Here is a 19,831-nt window from a genome sequence, read left to right on the forward strand (position 1 = left end):
GTGTTGACGGACTTTCTCGTCCACGATCTGACACTTCGCTTGTCTGACACTGTGCGCATCCTGACGAGGAAAATTTGATCTCCTTCCACGCAAAGTAGTAGAAACTGGAGGCTGTTGAGAAGTTGCTGAGCAATTGCTCAACCCAACATTCGTCATCTTTTCGCAACAACTCGTTGCTTCTATTGGAAAATGACGGATGCGTCACCGGCTGAAAAGAGAGAAGGCGTGCTCCTCCCTATAGCTTAGGTGTGCTTTCAGATTCCGTCATATTTAAACAATGCTTTGATTCCCCTGCGTGTTTAGTGTTTTGGCGACAGCCAACTGAGTTGTAATAGGAACTTAAAGGTGTGCTTTCAGATTGTCAGCAAACGAGTCTGACATCAGGCAATCTTTTCGTTGCACTGCTGTGGGCTTAGGGGAGTTTGTGAACAGGACATTTGGCCAGCCAAACTGTGTGTAGACTTGCCGCAGACGTAGCAGCAGTGGATCACTGATTTGGTCTTCTTTCCTTTGGCCACGGCCCCAGCACCGGTGTCATATTGATCTTTCGCTTCAGAAAAATATCCAGGATCTTTCGGACTGAAAATGCCGAATTTGAAACAGACGGCTCTAATCAACTTGCTTCGAATCACTATCTAAATTCCTTGCAAAAAAAAAGAAACGAAAAAGAAAGAATACTATATAAGCAGAACAAGCTTCTAGTTTGCGTCGCCTAAACATGTCGACCATGGTAGTCATGCAGTTTTTCATGTTTGCCTCCCTTTGTCTCCCGTGTTTGGCCAATGCCATGCATGTAGCCACCTTGTCCACTGCTGAAACCGCCACAACAAGCAGCACTGACCACCAAGCGCTCGTGTCATTCGGTTCTCTGATTAAAGGAGATCCATTCCAAGCACTGAATTCATGGGGAAACCACTCGATCCCTGTATGCCAATGGCGCGGAGTGGCCTGCGGCACGCGTGGCCACCGCCGCGGACGCGTCGTGGCACTGGATCTTCACGGGCTCAACCTTGTTGGCACCATTGCCTCTTCCATAGGTAACCTAACTTACCTCAGGCATTTTGCCCTTCAAGAGAACAGCTTTTATGGTGTCATACCATCAGAGGTTGGACATCTCGTACAACTCGAGTATCTGAACCTTAGCAGGAACTCCATCGGCGGGGAGATCCCGCCGACACTGGCCACTTGTGTTCAGCTTCGAGTTATTGATCTGAGGCACAACATGCATAAAGGCTTGGTGCCCCGGGAGTTGGCATCCTTGCATAATCTTGAGGTATTGGCTCTTGGGTACAACAACCTTACAGGAAGTATCCCTGTGGAGATTGGAAACCTGAAAGGCCTGACCCATCTTCATCTGGCGTCAAACATGCTAGTAGGAGAAATACCAACAGAGATTGCAAATCTTAGAAACTTGACCAAGTTATATCTTAGCTTCAATCGCCTGTCAGGTCCTGTTCCTGCCTTTCTTGGTGGCCTCCAAAAATTACAGATTCTGTATCTAGGGCCGAACCGTTTCTCAGGGCCGATTCCACCTTCCCTAGGAAACCTCTCATCTCTACTAGTTCTAGATGTCCAAATAAATGGCCTAACTGGTAGCATCCCTGAATCGTTAGGAAATCTGAATCTGCTCAACGTCCTTTCTCTCACATCTAATAGTCTTACAGGCTCAATCCCTCATACTCTTGGAAAACTCAGTTCTCTCGTTGAGTTTTATCTCAACGGGAATCAACTCGAGGGTTCTATACCACCTTCTGTCTATAATTTCTCATCCCTCCAAATTTTTAGTGTCCAATACAACAACCTGAGTGGACCCATTTCATATCACTTGGGTAATAAGTTGCCACAACTCCAGAACCTTAGCATAGACAATAATAGGTTTCATGGGTCCATCCCAGAGTCTTTGTGCAATGCTTCAATGCTTGAAATAGTACAACTGAGCAAGAACTTCTTTTCCGGAGTAATACCAAAATGTCTTGGAGCTACCATGAAGAGCTTATCGGCACTGCTTCTCTCATATAACCAGCTAGAGGCAAGGAATGATGCCGATTGGGATTTCATTTCTAGCTTGACAAACAGTAGTATGCTACAGTACCTAGCTCTTGGCCATAACAAACTACAAGGGGTGCTACCAAATTCAATGGCAAACCTTTCCACAAACTTGAGATATTTCAGCGTGTCAGGCAACATGCTACGGGGAAATATACCTGAAGGAATTGGAAATCTTGTCAACTTGCAACACTTGCAGGTGGATGGTAATTTCCTAGATGGAAAAATTCCTGAATCGATTGGCAATCTTAGGATCCTGGTTGAATTATACTTGTCAAACAATGGTTTATCTGGACCAATTCCGCCAATGCTTGGAAATCTCACAGCATTAATTATACTTGACCTCAGCCAAAATGTGCTTACTGGCCCCATACCATCCAGCCTTGGAAGCTGCCCTCTGGAGACATTGAGCCTAGCATTCAATCAGCTTATAGGTTCAATACCAAAAGAGATTTTCCTCATATCGGCACTATCTGTTTCCATGGAGCTGCAAGGGAACATGTTAACTGGGACATTTCCTCAAGAAGTTAGTAATCTAGTGAATCTTGGATATCTGAATGTGTCTGACAACAGGATATCTGGCTTAATTTCTGCCTCTCTAGCTCAGTGCAGAAGTTTGCAGTATCTCAGTATGGAAGGTAACCTATTTCAGGGCCCAATTCCAGCATCAATGTCACAGATGAAAGGCCTTCTGGTTCTTGATGTTTCAAGAAACAACTTGTCCGGGGACATCCCAGTATTCCTTGGGGACATGCAGGGGCTCGCTATCCTGAACATATCATTCAACAATTTTGAGGGTGAAGTTCCAAAACGTGGATTATTTCTGAATGCAAGTGCAGCTCTGATTGAAGGGAACTATGGATTATGTGGAGGTATCCCCCAATTCAACTTGCATCCCTGCTCAAATCATACATCCGAGAAGTGGTCTCACAAGCTTGTCGTGTTGATCTCAGTAGGAAGCGCAGTTCTTTGCATTATGTTAGTACTATTTGCACTATTTGCACACCGGAAATTGAGAAGCAAGTTTACAATGACAAGACGGGTTCCATCACTCCATAGCGGACAGCATATAAGGGTTACCTATGTTGAATTAGTGAGAGCAACAAGTGGTTTTGCTTCTGAGAACCTCATAGGCACAGGAAGCTTCGGCTCTGTGTACAAAGGAAGAATGATGAATGGAGATCAGGAAGTGATTGTCGCTGTGAAGGTGCTCAACCTCGAGCAGCGAGGGGCATCTCAAAGCTTTGTTGCGGAATGTGAGACTTTAAGATGCATCAGACATCGAAACCTTGTGAAGATATTGACCGTCTGCTCGAGTATTGATTCCAGGGGTCTAGACTTCAAAGCTCTCGTATTTGAGTTCATGCCGAATGGAGATCTTGATCAATGGCAACACAGCCGTCTCCTGGAAGATGGGAGCCATGGCGTGCTCAGTCTTACCCAAAGGATAGACATTGCCATTGATGTAGCTTCAGCACTCGAATACCTTCACCACAATAAGCCAGTGCCAATAGTTCATTGTGATCTTAAGCCAAGCAATATTCTCCTCGATAATGACATGGTTTCCCATGTGGGTGACTTTGGACTCGCAAGGTTCTTGCAGCAGGATGATACTAGCCTCCCAGAAATATCAAGTGGTTGGGCTACAAGAAGGGGAACAATTGGATATGCTGCCCCAGGTTTGCCATTAATCACCGATGTTCATCTTTGATGTATCAATTTTCGAAACTGATTCACTTGCATTTCTTTTCCAGAGTACGGCCAAGCAAATGAAGTCTCGGTCTATGGTGATACCTATAGCTACGGAATACTGCTGTTAGAGTTGTTCACTGGCAAAAGGCCAACTGATGGTGAGTTTCTGCAAGATCTAAACCTACATAGTTACGTTGAGATAGCACTCAGAGACAAAGCAGCCAACCTGGTCGATCTGTGCTTACTATCTTCACTGGAGGAAGGGACAACCATGAGGGCTGCATGCATCACTTCAATTCTGCACATTGGGATATTATGTTCAAAGGAACAGCCAGCTGATCGCATGCAGATTGGGGATGCTATGAGAGAGCTACTGGCGATCAGAGACAAGTATCACACACACCTATTGAGTGAAGGTGGGTCCATCTAACTTGATGGCCCTCGCTTCATTGTGATTACTATTCATCATAGTACAGCAAAACAGAAGGTGGTGCAAGCTTTGTTGCTGCAATTTACTAGCCAACTAATATGCCTATCTTATGAAAGGAATTTCAACATGATATGGTAATGGTTTGTGAACAATGGGAGCAGCACATTGCAATGTACCTTAGTCATCGGGTCACCAAAATTCTAGTTAGAAGGCTCTTCTTTATGTTAACATATTCTCTTTATAGAAAAGACCACATCATGTATTTTCTCTCTGTTCCTATCTTGAGGCAAATTTGCTGTAGTTACTGGAGAAGTAAGAATATTGTGTTATCATTAAAAGGAGACTTGAAATTTGTTGTAGAATTTTGATACTGCACCTGGATTTTAAGTATCAGAAATTCTACTTTCAGAACGCCCAATGTGTTGTATCACTAGGCAGACGCAACTACCTCGCCAGATCACACACACTTCACTTATAGATCGACAAAAGAAATTATATACCGACAACACTTGTAATGATCATCAGCTAATTGGAGATTTATGCATGAGTTTACACGCACATCGTGCACTACGTGCTCGAGTCGATGAGGAGACTGGTGCAGAATATGTGTGCTGTATTCTGCGATTCGGTCAACTCTTGACTAGCTTTTCTTCTATTCTCTAAAATGGTTGTAGGGCGAACACCGCATAGTTTAGATGGTCAGATTTTTTTTTGTGGAATCAACCCATCCGGGTTCAAGTCCTAACTTGACACAGCTTTCTCACATATCTTCCTGGACTTATGTGAGCCTTTTCGACGCTATTCTTTTAGTGGTATGACGTACCTGTCGACTACGAGGCACTGTATTTCTCAAAAAAAAAAGGTTACAGGTCCCATCTGAAGGACCTATATGTGATCTTTTCTGGTCTGATCTGGATGACCGATGCGGGTGGAGAATTTCACCAAGAGGAGCAGGGTACACATTTGGACAAGATATCGCGAAACAATTTAACCATGGGAAAGTTGTAGCTGTGCAGCCATATAGACCCATTTTTGCATCAAGATTCGTGCATAAAAACTTCTCCTTTTTGTTCCTCCCAAATAAGTATAGATTTGAAATTGGAACTTCGCAAGTCAACATCACACAAGTGCTATGTTGTGCAGAATTGTTTTCGGAATTTTTGGCGAAACATAAATGTATAAAATGATAAAACTTATTCAAAATTTATAACAAATTTCGGTTGCATCAAAAAAATCAAAAACATCTTATTCACAGAGTGGCACTTGTATGGCGTTGACCTGCAAAGTTTCTTGATTAAATATTCTCTTGTTTGGAAGAAACAAAAAAGAGAAATTTCTATGTGAAGACAACACAGATCTTGATGCAAAGTTGGATGGCCTAGATAGAAGGTGTAGTTACATGGTAGATTAGAAAATTCACACTCTTTAACCATACAAATGGACTCAACATTATTTCAAAATTTTCAAGAAAGCATGAAGCATAAGCGAAGCGATAGGCTCTTGCTCGGCACTTAGCACACTTACGCATTATGTGCAAATCACGGCCTGTCTTTAGAAAGTCCACCTTAAGGAAGAAAACATGGAAAATCTAGAAGGAAAATAGAGCCCGCCTTGAAAAATCCCATCGCGGCCCAACTAAGTCCTAGAGTTTTGTTTGCAGTTGTTGATTTCTCGGTGGAAAAGGCCAATTTATCACTGGAGACGACCAATTTCTCACCGGAGTACCTCATTGGCCACCTAATGCTTCGCCTAGCCCAAAGCGAGGCGTTTCGCCATCGCTCAGCGCTAAAGCGTACTTAAAAACGCTTTCTTGAACATTGTTATTTTAAGGCCTATCAATTTGTGATGAAAGGGTAATTGGGCACATGATGGTTTCCAGTGTGTTAGATTTCAGTCATCCTAATCATTTTCCAATCATAGTTCTGTTCGCCAAGTTGTTTTCGCATTTTAAAATTAAGGGAAAAGATAATTTTATCAAATTCTCTATGGCTCCTATTCATCAGATAAAAACTCATATCTATTATTATATTATAAAAACAAAAGGAAAATGAGCCACCACACTTCTTCCACATAGGCTACAATATCTAATCCTTTGATTATAAATTTTAACGGTCTATATTTAAAAGTTGGCGGTTTTCTCGTCTCGCTCCATTCCGATCGAGCGATTGCCATTTGGACGGATTGCGAAGCCTTCGGTCGAACCCTTGGGGGCTAACGGCGGCGACAACGGCCGGCGGGGGGGGGGGGGGGGGGGGGGGGGGGGGGGGGGCGAACGGCGATGACGACCGATAAAGGTGGGACCGGCGAGATGAAAGAGAGAGAGAGGGAGCAGCGTAGACCGTTTGGTGGGCCCGTTAGCCATGCGTCCCATCATCCGAGAGGGCTGGCCATACGATGAGAGGAGATCGCACGGGTCGGCCGGTGCCCAGCCCCAAACCTTTTTCCTTTTTGAAAGTTTGATGCTGTAAAGTAGAAGGTTTTGGAGTTTGATGTCGTACCTTAGACTTTAGTGGTAATTCAGGGTTGCAATATAAAACCTCTCTTTAATTTTTATTGTGTTTGAGATGTTTTGTGTGAATTTCTATAATATTCCTAGACTAGATCTGAATATTTTTCCGGAAAAAAGAACATATACGTACTTCACAAGAAAAAGGAAGAGTCTAGTGCGCGAGACACGCTTTCGGTACATAGGTGTTCACACCATCTCACGACAGCGACCCAAAGAAACACGTTAAGAGCCGAACCCTTGTGCTCTCCAAACGCGTACCAGTTCATCGTCAGCATCCACCAGCCATAAATAATCAGGTGCGTTCTTCCAGTCAAGCTTTTTTCCCCTTCGGCGATTCCGCGGGCGCTCGAGGCTTCTCCGTTTCTCCGCCCCCTTTAAATCCACCCTGACTCGTCTCCTATCCGTCGCAGGTAGCACAGCAGCACGGATCCGCAGCGGCACCGGCGATGGCGGAGTTCTCGTGGCTCACGGCGCTAGGGTTCGCCTTCCTGACCTTCAACTCCGGCATGGCCGTGTACCGCTCCAACGGCGACGCGGGGTCCGTCGTCTTCGTCGCCGTCTCCTACCTCGACCTCGTCGCCCTCTTCGCCTGCCTGCGCCTCTACGAGCGCCTCGACCGCCACTCCCCGCGCCGGGAGCGGCTCAAGGCCGCCGTCTGGGCGCTCACCACGCTGCTCACCGTCATGTTCACCTACAAGGTCGCCGAGGTCATGCCGCTCGCCGTCAAGCTCCTCGTCTGGGCGATGGCCGCCGCCACCACCTGCGGCGGCTTCTACGTCTTCTTCGTGCACGACGACAAGCCGTACCAGCAGCTGCAGGACGCGTCGGCGGCCGCCGAGCGCGGGGACGTCGCCAACTAGTGGCTATATTAGACGGCGGCTGGGCGCTGGCCGCCGCGAGGTACGTGCTTCGGTGCTAACAGCGGCGTCGGGCGTTAGATCTAGGGCCAAACCACTAGGTTGTTATTGTGTCTTGGCTGTTTCGTTTCCCTTTTTTTGCCGATTTGCTGTCACTTGGTCTGCTTTGGCTTGCCGGCGTGCTCGGATTAGCAGATCTGGAATTTGGCCACCGGCAGAGGAGATCTGTTCAGTTTGATGACGTGCTTGTTGATCAAATTAATAATTGTGTGCTCTGTTGAGAAGTGAGTTTGTGTTAATTATGATTCCCGATTGGGCCATCAAATTGGGCGTGTGCCCGCCACGCGGCCCACGAGGAGGAAGAAACTGCGACAGCTTGAGGTAAGTTGAGTGGATTGCAATTGTGTAAGGGCTCTATTTGCATCAGGAGGAGGGTAGGGGAACGGATGCTGAGGGAGTAGACAAGAAACCAGAGAAATCCTTAGTGTGCAAAAGTGGATGATCTCTTGGTACAGAGGTGGTGTAGAAACTGCAGATAGTTTCCTTGAATTTGTGTGAAAATAGTGAATTGTCGTGACTAGCCAAAGTTGAGATGATATGAAGGCAGACGAACTGCAGGACAACATATGAGCGAAACAAGCAGAGGCATAAGTGAAGATTGCAGATACAATGGAAGTTCATCTGCACAATAAGGCACCAAGCTAGAATGTTGTACTTGTTAAGTTGTCTCATCTGATGCACCCATCAGTGGTTTGCAGTATGCCGACGGGAACTATAGATTGAATGTATGGCAACTTGAAATTCGATCAACAAATGGAAAAATATTCAACTGTATTTGAGGTATGAGACCAAGAGTCGAAATCATTTAACCATTGGTGGCCTCATCAGCTTGCAATTGTTTCCGCACTCTCAAAGATTTCAGCTGATTTATGTCCCTGCTTGTAAAGAGCGGCTGGGTTACTGTTAACCACCTGGATGAAGATCTTTTCATGGATCATTCAAGAAACTTGGAGAAGTGCAGAGATCCTTCATACCTTCCTCTTATCAAGAAAATATAACTAAGACAATAAATGGATAATTGTTCAACTGGATTTGAGATACGAGATCAAGGGTCAAAATCATTCAACCATTGGTGGCCTCATCAGTGTGCAATTGTTTTTGTACTCTCTTAAAGATTTCAGATGATTTATGTCCCTGCTTGTGAAGAGCAGCTGGTTTACTCTGAACTTGATGCAAAAGTATGGATGCTGGGAATCATGAAGGAGATCATTTCATGGATTCAAGAAAATTCGCAAAGTGCAGAGATCCTTCGTATACCTTCAACAGAATATGACTAGACAAGGTTGCGTGCAGAGACTGGAGAGCCAGAATAATAATGAGTAGGGAAGTTGTTCAAGTCAGAAGAACAATGTGGAGAGAACTAGTTCATGTTTGCTGTTTCGGTTTACCAGCATACAGATGAACTGTTCGTAATGAAAATATAACCACAGACTAAGACAGCTCATTGATAACTATGTGTAGTGGGAGCTAGGAAAGGGCCATTGGAATACATTATCAGCAGTAATGGATGACACATACGAGGGGATAAATACAAGAAAATTACAAAGCAGCGGATGTTCAAAGAGAACCAAATATACTACAGCTATGACAATGCTGATGCCAATGCCAATTCCGATGCTAATTCTTTGTCACATTATCCGGCAAGCCGACAGCAAGGTGAGTTACAAGGGAAGAGAAAAGGCCAAGATATAATAACGCCTAGTTGCCCAAAATCTAATTTGCCGTCGCTGTTGCCTGACGTATGTGCTGTGCTGTAGCGAGTGCCCAGCCTGCCCTATTACGCGTTTAAGTTGAATAAATTCCACCATCTACCAGCTATAAGTTATATCATTTCTATAAACTGTATTATGTCTATCTATGATTATATCGTATGTCGTTCATGTCGGTCGAGCTCTGACTAGTTCTCGAAGCGTTCATGATGGTCAGGTTATGTATTGTACACTACTGGCGCCAACTCTACCATCATTTGCTCCTCGTTGTAATACTCATGGTCTGTATTCAGTACGTTCTTCTGTATAATGCTTGCTTCTTTGCTGTCTAATGCATTATCCTGGAGATGCTCGCTATCCCGTTCATCTGTTTCTCGTCAACTCTCTTATGTGTGGCATCAGACTTATAGCCGCCAGCTATGTGCATAGCCTGTCAACAAAGGCAGCAGCAACACCAGTTCACCCGGCTGCGTGCAGCGGCCCAATGCTGAAAGGTAACAACAGTCTTCAAGTTTTATAAGTTTTCTTTGTGTAAGACGCAGGATCGATGGAGCTGCTAAGCAACACCTTCCTTGCAGGGTTGTGCTAGTAGAATTTGGCAAACTGAGGACCATGATTTGCTGGTAGATGCTTTCTCTTCTCTTGCCCAACCTGACACCGTACTACGTACATAAATTTAACAGTTCCCTGTCACGTTGTTCCTCAATCGTGTGACTTAACGAAATGACCAACAATAAATTGTATTTTTCAGCAACTAGTAAGCTTGCACCTCAATCGTGTGACTTAACGAAATGACCAACAATAAATTGTATTTTAAAGCAACTAGTAAGCTTGCATGTGCAAATGCACGTCTCAATTATCATAAATTAATTATGGTGATATTTATCATATCTATCCACACGGTGGATATATCTAGATCAGAATGGATTCTTTTGTACAATGGCGCAAACATTGTTAAGATTGTATATGTGTATTTTGCTAAAGATCATAAGTACATGGGAAATCGTTGCGAAATGCTATGTAGCACCCGAAAATGAAAAATGTATCTAGCATGTTGCAATATGATAAATATCACCATATATATAGAAAAATATTATGAAATGTTCTGTAGCACGGATACATAGTGAACTAACTCGATACATAGTCAAAATAAAAAAGAAGTCGTCATGATTCATGAATAAAGTCTGAATAAACAAAAGTCGTCATGATTCATGAATAAAGTCTGAATAAACAAAGGAACTACAAACTATGCGAACAAATCTAGCTGCTTTGCATAAGATCTTGCAACATCTAGAATGGACAATAATATAAACCTGAAATCATAACGTGTAGAATCTAAATAACAAAGAAGTAGAAGTATTACGAGAGAGAAAAACCAGTCTTTGGTACTATAGACATAGCCAGCCATTAGCATGAGGTCATTGTTTTGGAGCTCTGCTAGCCAACAAAAAAAATTGTAATACAAGTTAATCTTCACACGCCGATATCATTAGTAATGTGCCCAGGGAACTTATCACCAAATTGATGAGTGGCAATATTTGCACAGTTCATCCAATTTTATCATCAAATGCGTGATTGGAAAACTCACATTCTGCTGCAAGATAATTTGGTTGAGCATATGTGTGCTCATATTGGCAACCAACAGTGTATCGTTTTTAAAATGTATCTGACAATTTAATTTTTATTTGGCTTGCAAATTATGATATATTTTTTTGCCTTATGAACTATGCTATATTCGTTTGCTTGTGAAACTATGTAAAATGTGTGTATTTTGTTTGAAAAACAACAGCAAACCGGCCGCGCAGGCGAAAATGGGTATGCGTGTCCGACGCACTGCTGATCAAACCAAAAACAAGGCGGACGGCGAGCAGACGACCGACTCAAACGAATAGAAACAGAGAAAGGGTCTGCGTGCTGGACGCACTGCCGACCAAACAAAAACATAATGGACAAGGAGCAGACGGCCAACCCAAACGGATAATTTGGGTCCAGATGCTCTAACTTCTTCGTAAATCGTAAAGCATAGTCTATGTATTCTTTTCACTTTACTTGGCAATTACATCACTCTGTTAGGAAATAAAAACTAGACGCTTTACTGTTCACCAAGGGTGTGGTTGTGGCGAATCAATCTGTGGTTGGATGGTTAGAGAGACTGTGATATTCTCAGCTCACCAGGGTTTAAATCATGATGCTCGCATTTATTTTTGGATTTATTTCAGGATTTCCGACGATGCTCATTCAATGGGAGGAGATGTTTCCGTCGACGACGAGGTGCCTATGGTGACTTTGTAAATTTCAAGATGATATGACGGCTCAGTCTTTCGAAGGTGCTCATAAGAGTAGGGTGTACGTGTGTGTGTTCATATGGGTGAATGTATGCGCGTGTATATGAGAGCTTGCATCTGTACTATGTTAAAAAAACCGTGGATGTGCATTTGCCTCCACCCGGCTGTGGGATGGACGGACAGAGATCAGGTGATGTCACCGTGTGCCTTGCGGTCGGAATTCAAATTTAAACATTACGAAAAAATCTGAAAAAATCATGCATGTTCACAACACATATTAAGATAACCCCTAAAAAATTCAGATCAAAATTCAAAACATACATCGAGAGACAAAAAAGAGAAACTCAGATGTGAATAGTCTACAGAGAACCATTCGCGAACTATGCATGACAGATTTCTTCTCTTTTTTGTCTCTCAATGTATGTTATGAATTTTGATCTGAATTTTTTAAGGGTTATCTTAATATGTAATGTGAACATGTATAATTTTTTTCAGATTTTTTCACAATGTTTCAATTTAAATTCCAGCCGAAGGCACACGGTGACATGCAAAACGTACATGTCACCTGATCTCTGTCGGAGGTGGACGGAGTTGAGCGCCCTCGCGCACCTCCCCTCGTCGATTCTCTCGACATTTCTCTTCTGATGTTTGTTTCTCTGCGTTCGTCTTCTTCCTGCCGTCCCAAATCTTGTCCCGAGCTGCGGATTCACTGCTTGTATTTGTTCATTTCCGTTGCTGCAGCCTCCCTGCACACAACCTGTTCGACGAAACGCCTCTGAGCTCTGACCCCATGGCGGAGGCATCGGACGACGGGAGCATGGGAGACAGGATCAGTCATCAGCGCCCTCCCGGACGGGGCCCTCGTCCGTGTCCTATCCCACCTGCGCTCACGCGATGCTGTGCAGACATGCGTGCTGTCACGGCGCTGGCGATACCTCTGGCGGTCGGTGTCCTGCATCGACGTGTCTTTCGAGGAATTTGAGGACAGGGCCGCTGCAAACAACTTGGAGCGCGAGGAGATGTTCAAGATGTTTGTGAACCATTTGCTGATTCTCCGTGAACCCGTAGACCTGAAGGAGTTCCGGCTGGAGTACAGCTTGGAGTTCGGGGTCGGCACCCGCAGTGCCAACTCTGATGATGCCAACCTATGGATCTTCCATGCATTACAGGACAAGGCTCGGACTGTCAAGATAGGCAATCACAGCGACCTCTGCAGCTTCTTCCCTCGGTATTCACTTCAACGTACTTGAAAATGTTGGAAACGAAAGTTTGACAATGCTTCACGATGTATTGATCGATGCAAAGCGCACGTATATATGCAGTACAAGGTGGACCATAACCTCAACTATATAATGACTAGGAGGTGGGCCAGGCTGTACAAAATACATGCACAAAACCATATATTCAACACCCCCGGCAGTCGAAGCGTCGCTGGAGACGCAAAGACTGGACCTGAATTCCTCGAAGACAAAAGTAGGAAGTCCTTTTGTCATGACGTTGGCGAACTGCTGCGCCATCGGGACATGGAGGACCCGGATGCGCCCAAGAGCCACCTGCTCACAAACGAAGTGTATATCAATCTCAATATGCTTCGTTCGACGATGTTGGACCGGGTTGGCGGAGAGGTAGACAGCGAAGACGTTGTCACAGTAGACAAGCATGGCCTTGTGAACATCACAAAGCAACTCCCGAAGCAGCTGACGTAGCCAAGAGCATTCAACAACGGCGTTAGCCACTGCTCTATACTCAGCCTCGGCACTCGAGCGGGAGACGGTGGGCTATCGCTTGGAGGACCAAGAGATCAGGGACGGCCCAAGGTAGACGCAGTACCCCGAGGTGGAGCGCCGTATGTCCGGGCAGCCGGCCCAGTCCGCATCAGAGTAGGCGACGAGGTCGGTGGAGGCAGAGGTCATCAGTGTAAGTCCCAAGGACTGGGTGCCGCGTATGTATCGAAGGATACGCTTCACCAAAGTCCAATGAGAGTCACGCAGAGCATGCATGTGAAGACAGACCTGCTGAACAACATACTGCAAGTTGGGGCGCGTAGGTTCAGGTACTGCAAGGCGCCCACAATGGAGCGATAGAATGCTGCATCAGATGCAGGAGAACCCTCCAAAGCGGAAACCTTGGCCTTGGTGTCGATGGGCGTGGGAGCGGGCTTGCAGTTAAGCATGCCAGCTCGGTCGAGAAGCTCATAGGCATAGCGCTGCTGATGCAGGAAGAACCCATCTGGACGCCGAATGACCTCAATGCCAACGAAGTAATGCAGATGACCCAAGTCCTTCAGGGCAAACTCATCACAAAGACGAGAAGTGAGCCACTGAAGGAGCACGACAGTGGATGCCGTCAGAATGATGTCATCGACGTACAACAACAAGTAGGTCGTGTCAACTCCATGATGATACATGAAGAGGGACGCATCGGAGCGAGTCGATGTAAATCCGAGCGTCTGCAGGAAGGCGGCGATGTGCTGGTACCAGGCCCGAGGCGCCTGCTTCATCCGTAGAGAGAACGGGAGAGCAAGCACACATGATCTGGATGCGTGACATCGACAAAGCCGGTGGGCTGCTCACAGAACACCTGCTCAGCCAGGTGGCCATGCAAGAAGGCGTTGGACACGTCCAACTGATGCACAGGCCAAGCTCGAGACACGGCTAGCTGGAGCACGGCGTGGATCATGCCTGGTTTAACAACCAGGGCAAATGTGTCGGTGAAGTCCACGTCCGCGCGCTGTCGAAAACCCCGAACCACCCAGCGAGCTTTATATCGCTCGAGAGTGCCATCCGGACGATTCTTGTGCCGAAAGACACACTTGCCCATGATGATATTGGCACGGGGAGGCCAAGGGACGAGCTGCCAGGTACGGTTCCACTGGAGAGCGTCGAACTCTTCCTGCATCGCAGTGAGCCAATGAGGATCCTGAAGGGCGGCTCGAGCTGACGATGGGAGAGGAGACGGCTCAGAGACGGAAGCAACGAGAAGGTACTCATCGCTGGGGTACCGCGTGCTCAGTCGAAGAGTGCCAGCCCGAGAGCGAGTCATCGGGCGGGGCAGCGGGTCCGGAGTGGAGACGGGCGATGACGAAGAAGAACCCGCCTCCTCCGAGACCGCCGCACGCGAGGCCGCGGGCGAGGCGGCGGGCGAGGCCGCCAGAGTGGTCGAGGCCGGGGACGCTAGGGGCGTCGCTGGTGCAGAGGGAGGTGCGGCCACTAGGGCAGCCACCCGGGGAGAAACTCGACCCATGGCGTGGGGGGCACCCTCAAAGCCGGGAGGCAGCCCAAGAGAGGCACGAGAGCGGCCGTCACCTGGAGCGGGCAAAGCTGCAACATCCGAAGGTACCTGCTGAAACGGAAAAACTATCTCATCAAAGTAAACATGTCGTGAAGTGATCACCCGATGTGAGATAGGATCATAGCAGCGGTAGCCTTTGGTGTTGGAGGGTAGCCAAGAAAGATGCAGGCCACAGACCGAGGGGCGAGCTTATGAGGAGCAGTGGAAGCGATGCTGGGGTAGCACAGGCAACCAAAAATGCGGAGCTCAGCATAGGAAGGTGTGATGACCCACAAGTATAGGGGATCTATCGTAGTCCTTTCGATAAGTAAGAGTGTCGAACCCAACAAGGAGCAGAAGGAAATGATAAGCGGTTTTCAGAAAGGTATTCTCTGCAAGTACTGAAATAAGTGGTAACAGATAGTTTTGTGATGAGATAATTTGTAACGAGCAACAAGTAACAAAAGTAAATAAAGTGCAGGAAGGTGGCCCAATCCTTTTTGTAGCAAAGGGCAAGCCTGGACAAACTCTTATATAAGGAAAAGCGCTCCCGAGGACACATGAGAATATCGTCAAGCTAGTTCTCATCACGTTCATATGATTCGCGTTCGGTACTTTGATAATTTGACATGTGGGTGGACCGGTGCTTGGGTGCTGTTCTTACTTGAACAAGCATCCCACTTATGATTAACCTCTATTGCAAGCATTCGCAACTACAATAAAAGTATTAAGGTAAACCTAACCATAGCATGAAACATATGGATCCAAATCAGCCCCTTACGAAGCAACACATAAACTAGGGTTTAAGCTTCAGTCACTCTAGCAACCCATCATCTACTTATTACTTCCCAATGCCTTCCTCTAGGCCCAAATAATGATGAAGTGTTGTGTAGTCGACGTTCACATAACACCACTAGAGGCTAGACAACATACATCTCATCAAAATATCGAACGAATACCAAATTCACATGACTACTAATAGCAAGACTTCTCCCTTGTCCTCAGGAACAAACGTAACTACTCACAAGGCATATTCATGTTCATAATCAGAGGGGTAATAATATGCATAAAGGATCTGAACATATGATCTTCCACCAATTAAACCAACTAGCATCAACTACAAGGAGTAATTAACACTACTAGCAACCTACTAGCACCAATCTCGAACTTGGAGATAAGAATTGGATACAAGAGATGAACTAGGGTTTTGAGATGAGATGGTGCTGATGAAGATGTTGATGGAGATTGCCCTCTCCCGATGAGAGGAGCGTTGGTGATGACGATGGTGATGATTTCCCCCTCCGGGAGGGAAGTTTCCCTGGAAGAACAGCTCTGCCGGAGCTCTAGATTGGATCTGCCAAGGTTCCGCCTCGTGGCGGCGGAGTTTCATCCCGAAAGGTTGCTTCTTATTTTTTTTCTCGAGGAAAGACTTCATATAGGAGAAGATGGTCATCAAAGAGTCACCATGGGGCCCACGAGGTAGGGGGCGCGCCCTGGGGGGCACCCCCCACCCTCGTGGAAAGGGTGTGGGCCCCCTGGTCTTCATCTTTGGCGAGAATTTTTCATTATTTATTATAAGGTATTCCGTGGAGTTTCAGGACTTTTGGAGTTGTGCAGAATAGGTCTCTAATATTTGCTCCTTTTCCAGCCCAGAATTCCAGCTGCCGGCATTCTCCCTCCTTATGTAAACCTTGTAAAATAAGAGAGAATAGCCATAATTATTATGACATAATGTGAAATAACAGCCCATAATGCAATAAATATCGATATAAAAGCATGATGCAAAATGGACATATCAACTCCCCCAAGCTTAGACCTCGCTTGTCCTCAAGCGAAAGCCGATAACAATAAATATGTCCCCATGTTTAGAGGTAGAGGCATCGATAAAAATAAAATACGGACATGAGGGCATCATGATTATTCTCATAACAACAACATATATAGATATTGTCATATGATTACTTATGTTCAAGTGATGATCTTTTCACAATGCAAAAGTATGAATCAGAAACCTTATTGAGAACCAACAAACTATAACCTCAGTCATTGAAGCCATTGCAATTTATCATAACATCAGAAAGAGTCTATGTCAGAGCTAAAAAGCAAGTCCACATACTCAACTATCATCTAGTCCTTCATAGTTGCTAACACTCACGCAATACTTGTGGTTACGGAGTTTTAATCAGACACAGAGAAAGATAGGGGCTTATAGTTTTGCCCCACAACATTTTACCTCGAGGGTAATGTCAACAATAATAACTCATGTCCCCCTACATCCAATTATATATATATAGAGGAAAATGGTTGTGTACTCCTGAGAATACGTACTCTCACTCCTCATATACCACATAGATAAATCTTTTATAGCTTATTATTATTTTTAATATACTTCATTAATAATTACTTGATACCCTAAAATGGATTTCATGAAAAAAAATCATGTGTGCCTCATATTTTCAAAGGTTTACGTATATACTGATTTGTTTGTACGTGAAAAAGGTATATTGCAAAAAGTAGGTCGTAAATGATATTTTTTTCAATAAAACTTGTATTGATGTATCTTAGAATATTTAATGAACTATATTGAGAATGATAAGGGGTATAATCAATGCATATACGAGGTATATTGAAGATTGGAGTACATACTCCCGAAAGTACAGAAAATGAGTCCTATATATATATCAGGTTCTTTCCAACAAGCTGGGCTTGCCAAAGGATAAAATGAAAAAGGGAGAGGTGAAGATCACCTTGACACTTGCATAAGGTAGAAGATAATAATAAAAGATAGGCCCTTCGCAGAGGGAAGCATAGGTTGCCATGCGCTTTTATGGTTGGATGCACAAAATCTTAATGCGAAAGAACGTCACTTTATATTGCCCCTTGTGATATGAACCTTTATTATGCAGTCCGTCGCTTTTATTACTTCCACATCACAAGATCGTATAAAGCTTATTTCTCCCACACTAATCATACATATTTAGAGCAATTTTTATTGCTTTGCACCGATGACAACTTACTTGAAGGATCTTACTCAATCAATAGGTAGATATGGTGGACTCTCATGGCAAAACTGGTTTAAGGGTATTTGGAAGCACAAGTAGTATCTCTACTTGGTGCTGAGAATTTGGTTAGCATGAGGGGGAAAGGCAAGCTCAACATGTTGGATGATCCATGACAACGTACTTTATCTCAGATATAAGAAAACATAACCCATTACGTTGTCTTCCTTGTCCAACATCAACTCTTTAGCATGTCATATTTTGATGAGTGCTCCCAATCATAAAAGATGTCAATAATAGTATATTTATATGTGAAACCTCTCTTTCCTTATTACTTCCTATTAATTGCAACGATGACCAAAGCTATGTCTGCCAACTCCCAACAACTGTTAATCATCATACTCTTTCTATGTGAAGTCATTACTATCAATAAGATCAATATGAACTTTTGTTTCTTCTTATTCTTTTTCTCTTTTCTTTTCTTTTATTTGGGATCATGGCAAAAATAAGCAAGCCCTTGACTCAATCACTAATCTTTATTATATAGCTCAAGGACTCGATTACATAGGAGGATGATAAAGCAAAACTCATGACTAGATCATACTAAGAACTTTTATTCTACTAGATCAAAATATTACCAAAAGGATCGAACTAAGAAAAACGGTAAAGATAAAAGTGATGGTGATACGATACCGGGGCACCTCCCCCAAGCTTGGCAGTTGCCAAGGGGAGTGCCCATACCCATGTTATTATATCTCCTTGGTTGGTGAAGAAGGTGGAGGTGTTGTTGATGATGCGGGCTTGTCATCCATCTTCCAAGGCATAGGTTCACCATCATAGAAGGATGATCGATTCTCCGGAATCCTCGAATCTGCAGCCAAACTCATTCTTTTGAATCCATATTCATACTCACAGTTTTGGTTTTGCAGGTCGTAGATTTGGGCCTGGAGGTGCTCGATCTTCTCATGTAGCTTGAAGATGGCCTCCTCGGTATTCTTGGCATCCGGCTTGTGGTTGTTAGTGAACTCCGCGAGCATCGTGTGGCTAGCGTTGATTCCAGGCTCCACCATTCCCTGACACTTGAAAACTTGTTGCTCCATTGCTTCGAGCCTCGTCTCCACGCTTCCGGTTTCCTTTGGTCCCTCAGCATCGCGGATGTGCAGTAACCCATCACGCATCTCAATGGTTTGAGGGTGTCGCAGCACCTTCGCGAGGTAAGGGTTGACGACCTTCTTGAAGAACTTGTCCTTGGAAGCACTTGGGGACGTCATGATAATCTAGATCTGTCAGAAAAACAGCTCAAAACAAAAACAGAGAATATTTGCGTGATACGGGAGTCAAAATCTTTGGGAGAATATATAGTGAATTTTTACCGACCAAAATACGTATCGTGCAAGAAAACGGAGTCCGGAAGGCACACGAGGAGCTCACGAGGTAGGGGGCGCGCCCTCCACCCTCGTGGGGCCCTCGTGTCCTTCCCGGGCTGCTACTTAATTTTCTATTTTTCTAAATATTACAAAACGGAGAAATATTGCCTTAAAAATTGTTTTGGAGTCGGTTTACTTACCGTACCACATACCTATTCCTTTTCGGAGTCTGAAACGTTCTGGAAAGTGTCCCTTATGTATTCCTCCGGGGTTACGGTTTCAATAATACTAGTTTCAATATTTATGGGATTACCTGAGATAAAATGTTTAATTCTCTGTCCGTTTACCACCTTCGGATTTGTGCCTTCCTAGTTGTTGTTTTTTATGGCACCGGAACGATAGACCTCCTCGATAACATAGGGGCCTTCCCATTTAGAGAGAAGTTTTCCTGCAAAAAATCTTAAACGAGGGTTGTATAGCAATACATAATCACCTACATTAAACTCACGCTTTTGTATCCTTTTGTCATGCCATCTTTTAACCTTTTCTTTAAATAACTTGGAATTTTCATAAGCTTGGGTTCTCCATTCATCAAGTGAGCTAATAT

The 19,831-nt window shown here is 44.7% G+C and overlaps 2 protein-coding genes across 2 annotated transcripts; both read left to right on the forward strand.

Annotated features, from left to right (window-relative positions):
- Window positions 1-725: 725 nt before the first annotated feature.
- On the forward strand, window positions 726-4,506 carry LOC125524696 (probable LRR receptor-like serine/threonine-protein kinase At3g47570). The gene is made up of 2 exons (XM_048689733.1): window positions 726-3,725; window positions 3,801-4,506. The coding sequence occupies exons 1-2, from the start codon at window positions 728-730 to the stop codon at window positions 4,166-4,168; spliced, it is 3,366 nt and encodes a 1,121-aa protein (XP_048545690.1). The 5' UTR covers window positions 726-727; the 3' UTR covers window positions 4,169-4,506.
- Window positions 4,507-6,832: 2,326 nt separating this feature from the next.
- On the forward strand, window positions 6,833-9,660 carry LOC125522686. The gene is made up of 2 exons (XM_048687726.1): window positions 6,833-6,973; window positions 7,088-9,660. The coding sequence occupies exon 2, from the start codon at window positions 7,124-7,126 to the stop codon at window positions 7,535-7,537; it is 414 nt and encodes a 137-aa protein (XP_048543683.1). The 5' UTR covers window positions 6,833-6,973; window positions 7,088-7,123; the 3' UTR covers window positions 7,538-9,660.
- Window positions 9,661-19,831: the final 10,171 nt, after the last annotated feature.

This window comes from Triticum urartu, chromosome 7 (genome assembly GCF_003073215.2).
Source record: "Triticum urartu cultivar G1812 chromosome 7, Tu2.1, whole genome shotgun sequence".
NCBI classification, from domain to species: domain Eukaryota; kingdom Viridiplantae; phylum Streptophyta; class Magnoliopsida; order Poales; family Poaceae; genus Triticum; species Triticum urartu.

Coding starts and splice junctions, on each gene's coding strand:
- LOC125524696 (XM_048689733.1), top strand. CDS start 728: ATGGTAGTCATGCAGTTTTTCATGTTTGCCTCCCTTTGTCTCCCGTGT. Junction 3,726..3,800: donor AATTGGATATGCTGCCCCAG/GTTTGCCATTAA, acceptor TTTCTTTTCCAG/AGTACGGCCAAGCAAATGAA.
- LOC125522686 (XM_048687726.1), top strand. CDS start 7,124: ATGGCGGAGTTCTCGTGGCTCACGGCGCTAGGGTTCGCCTTCCTGACC.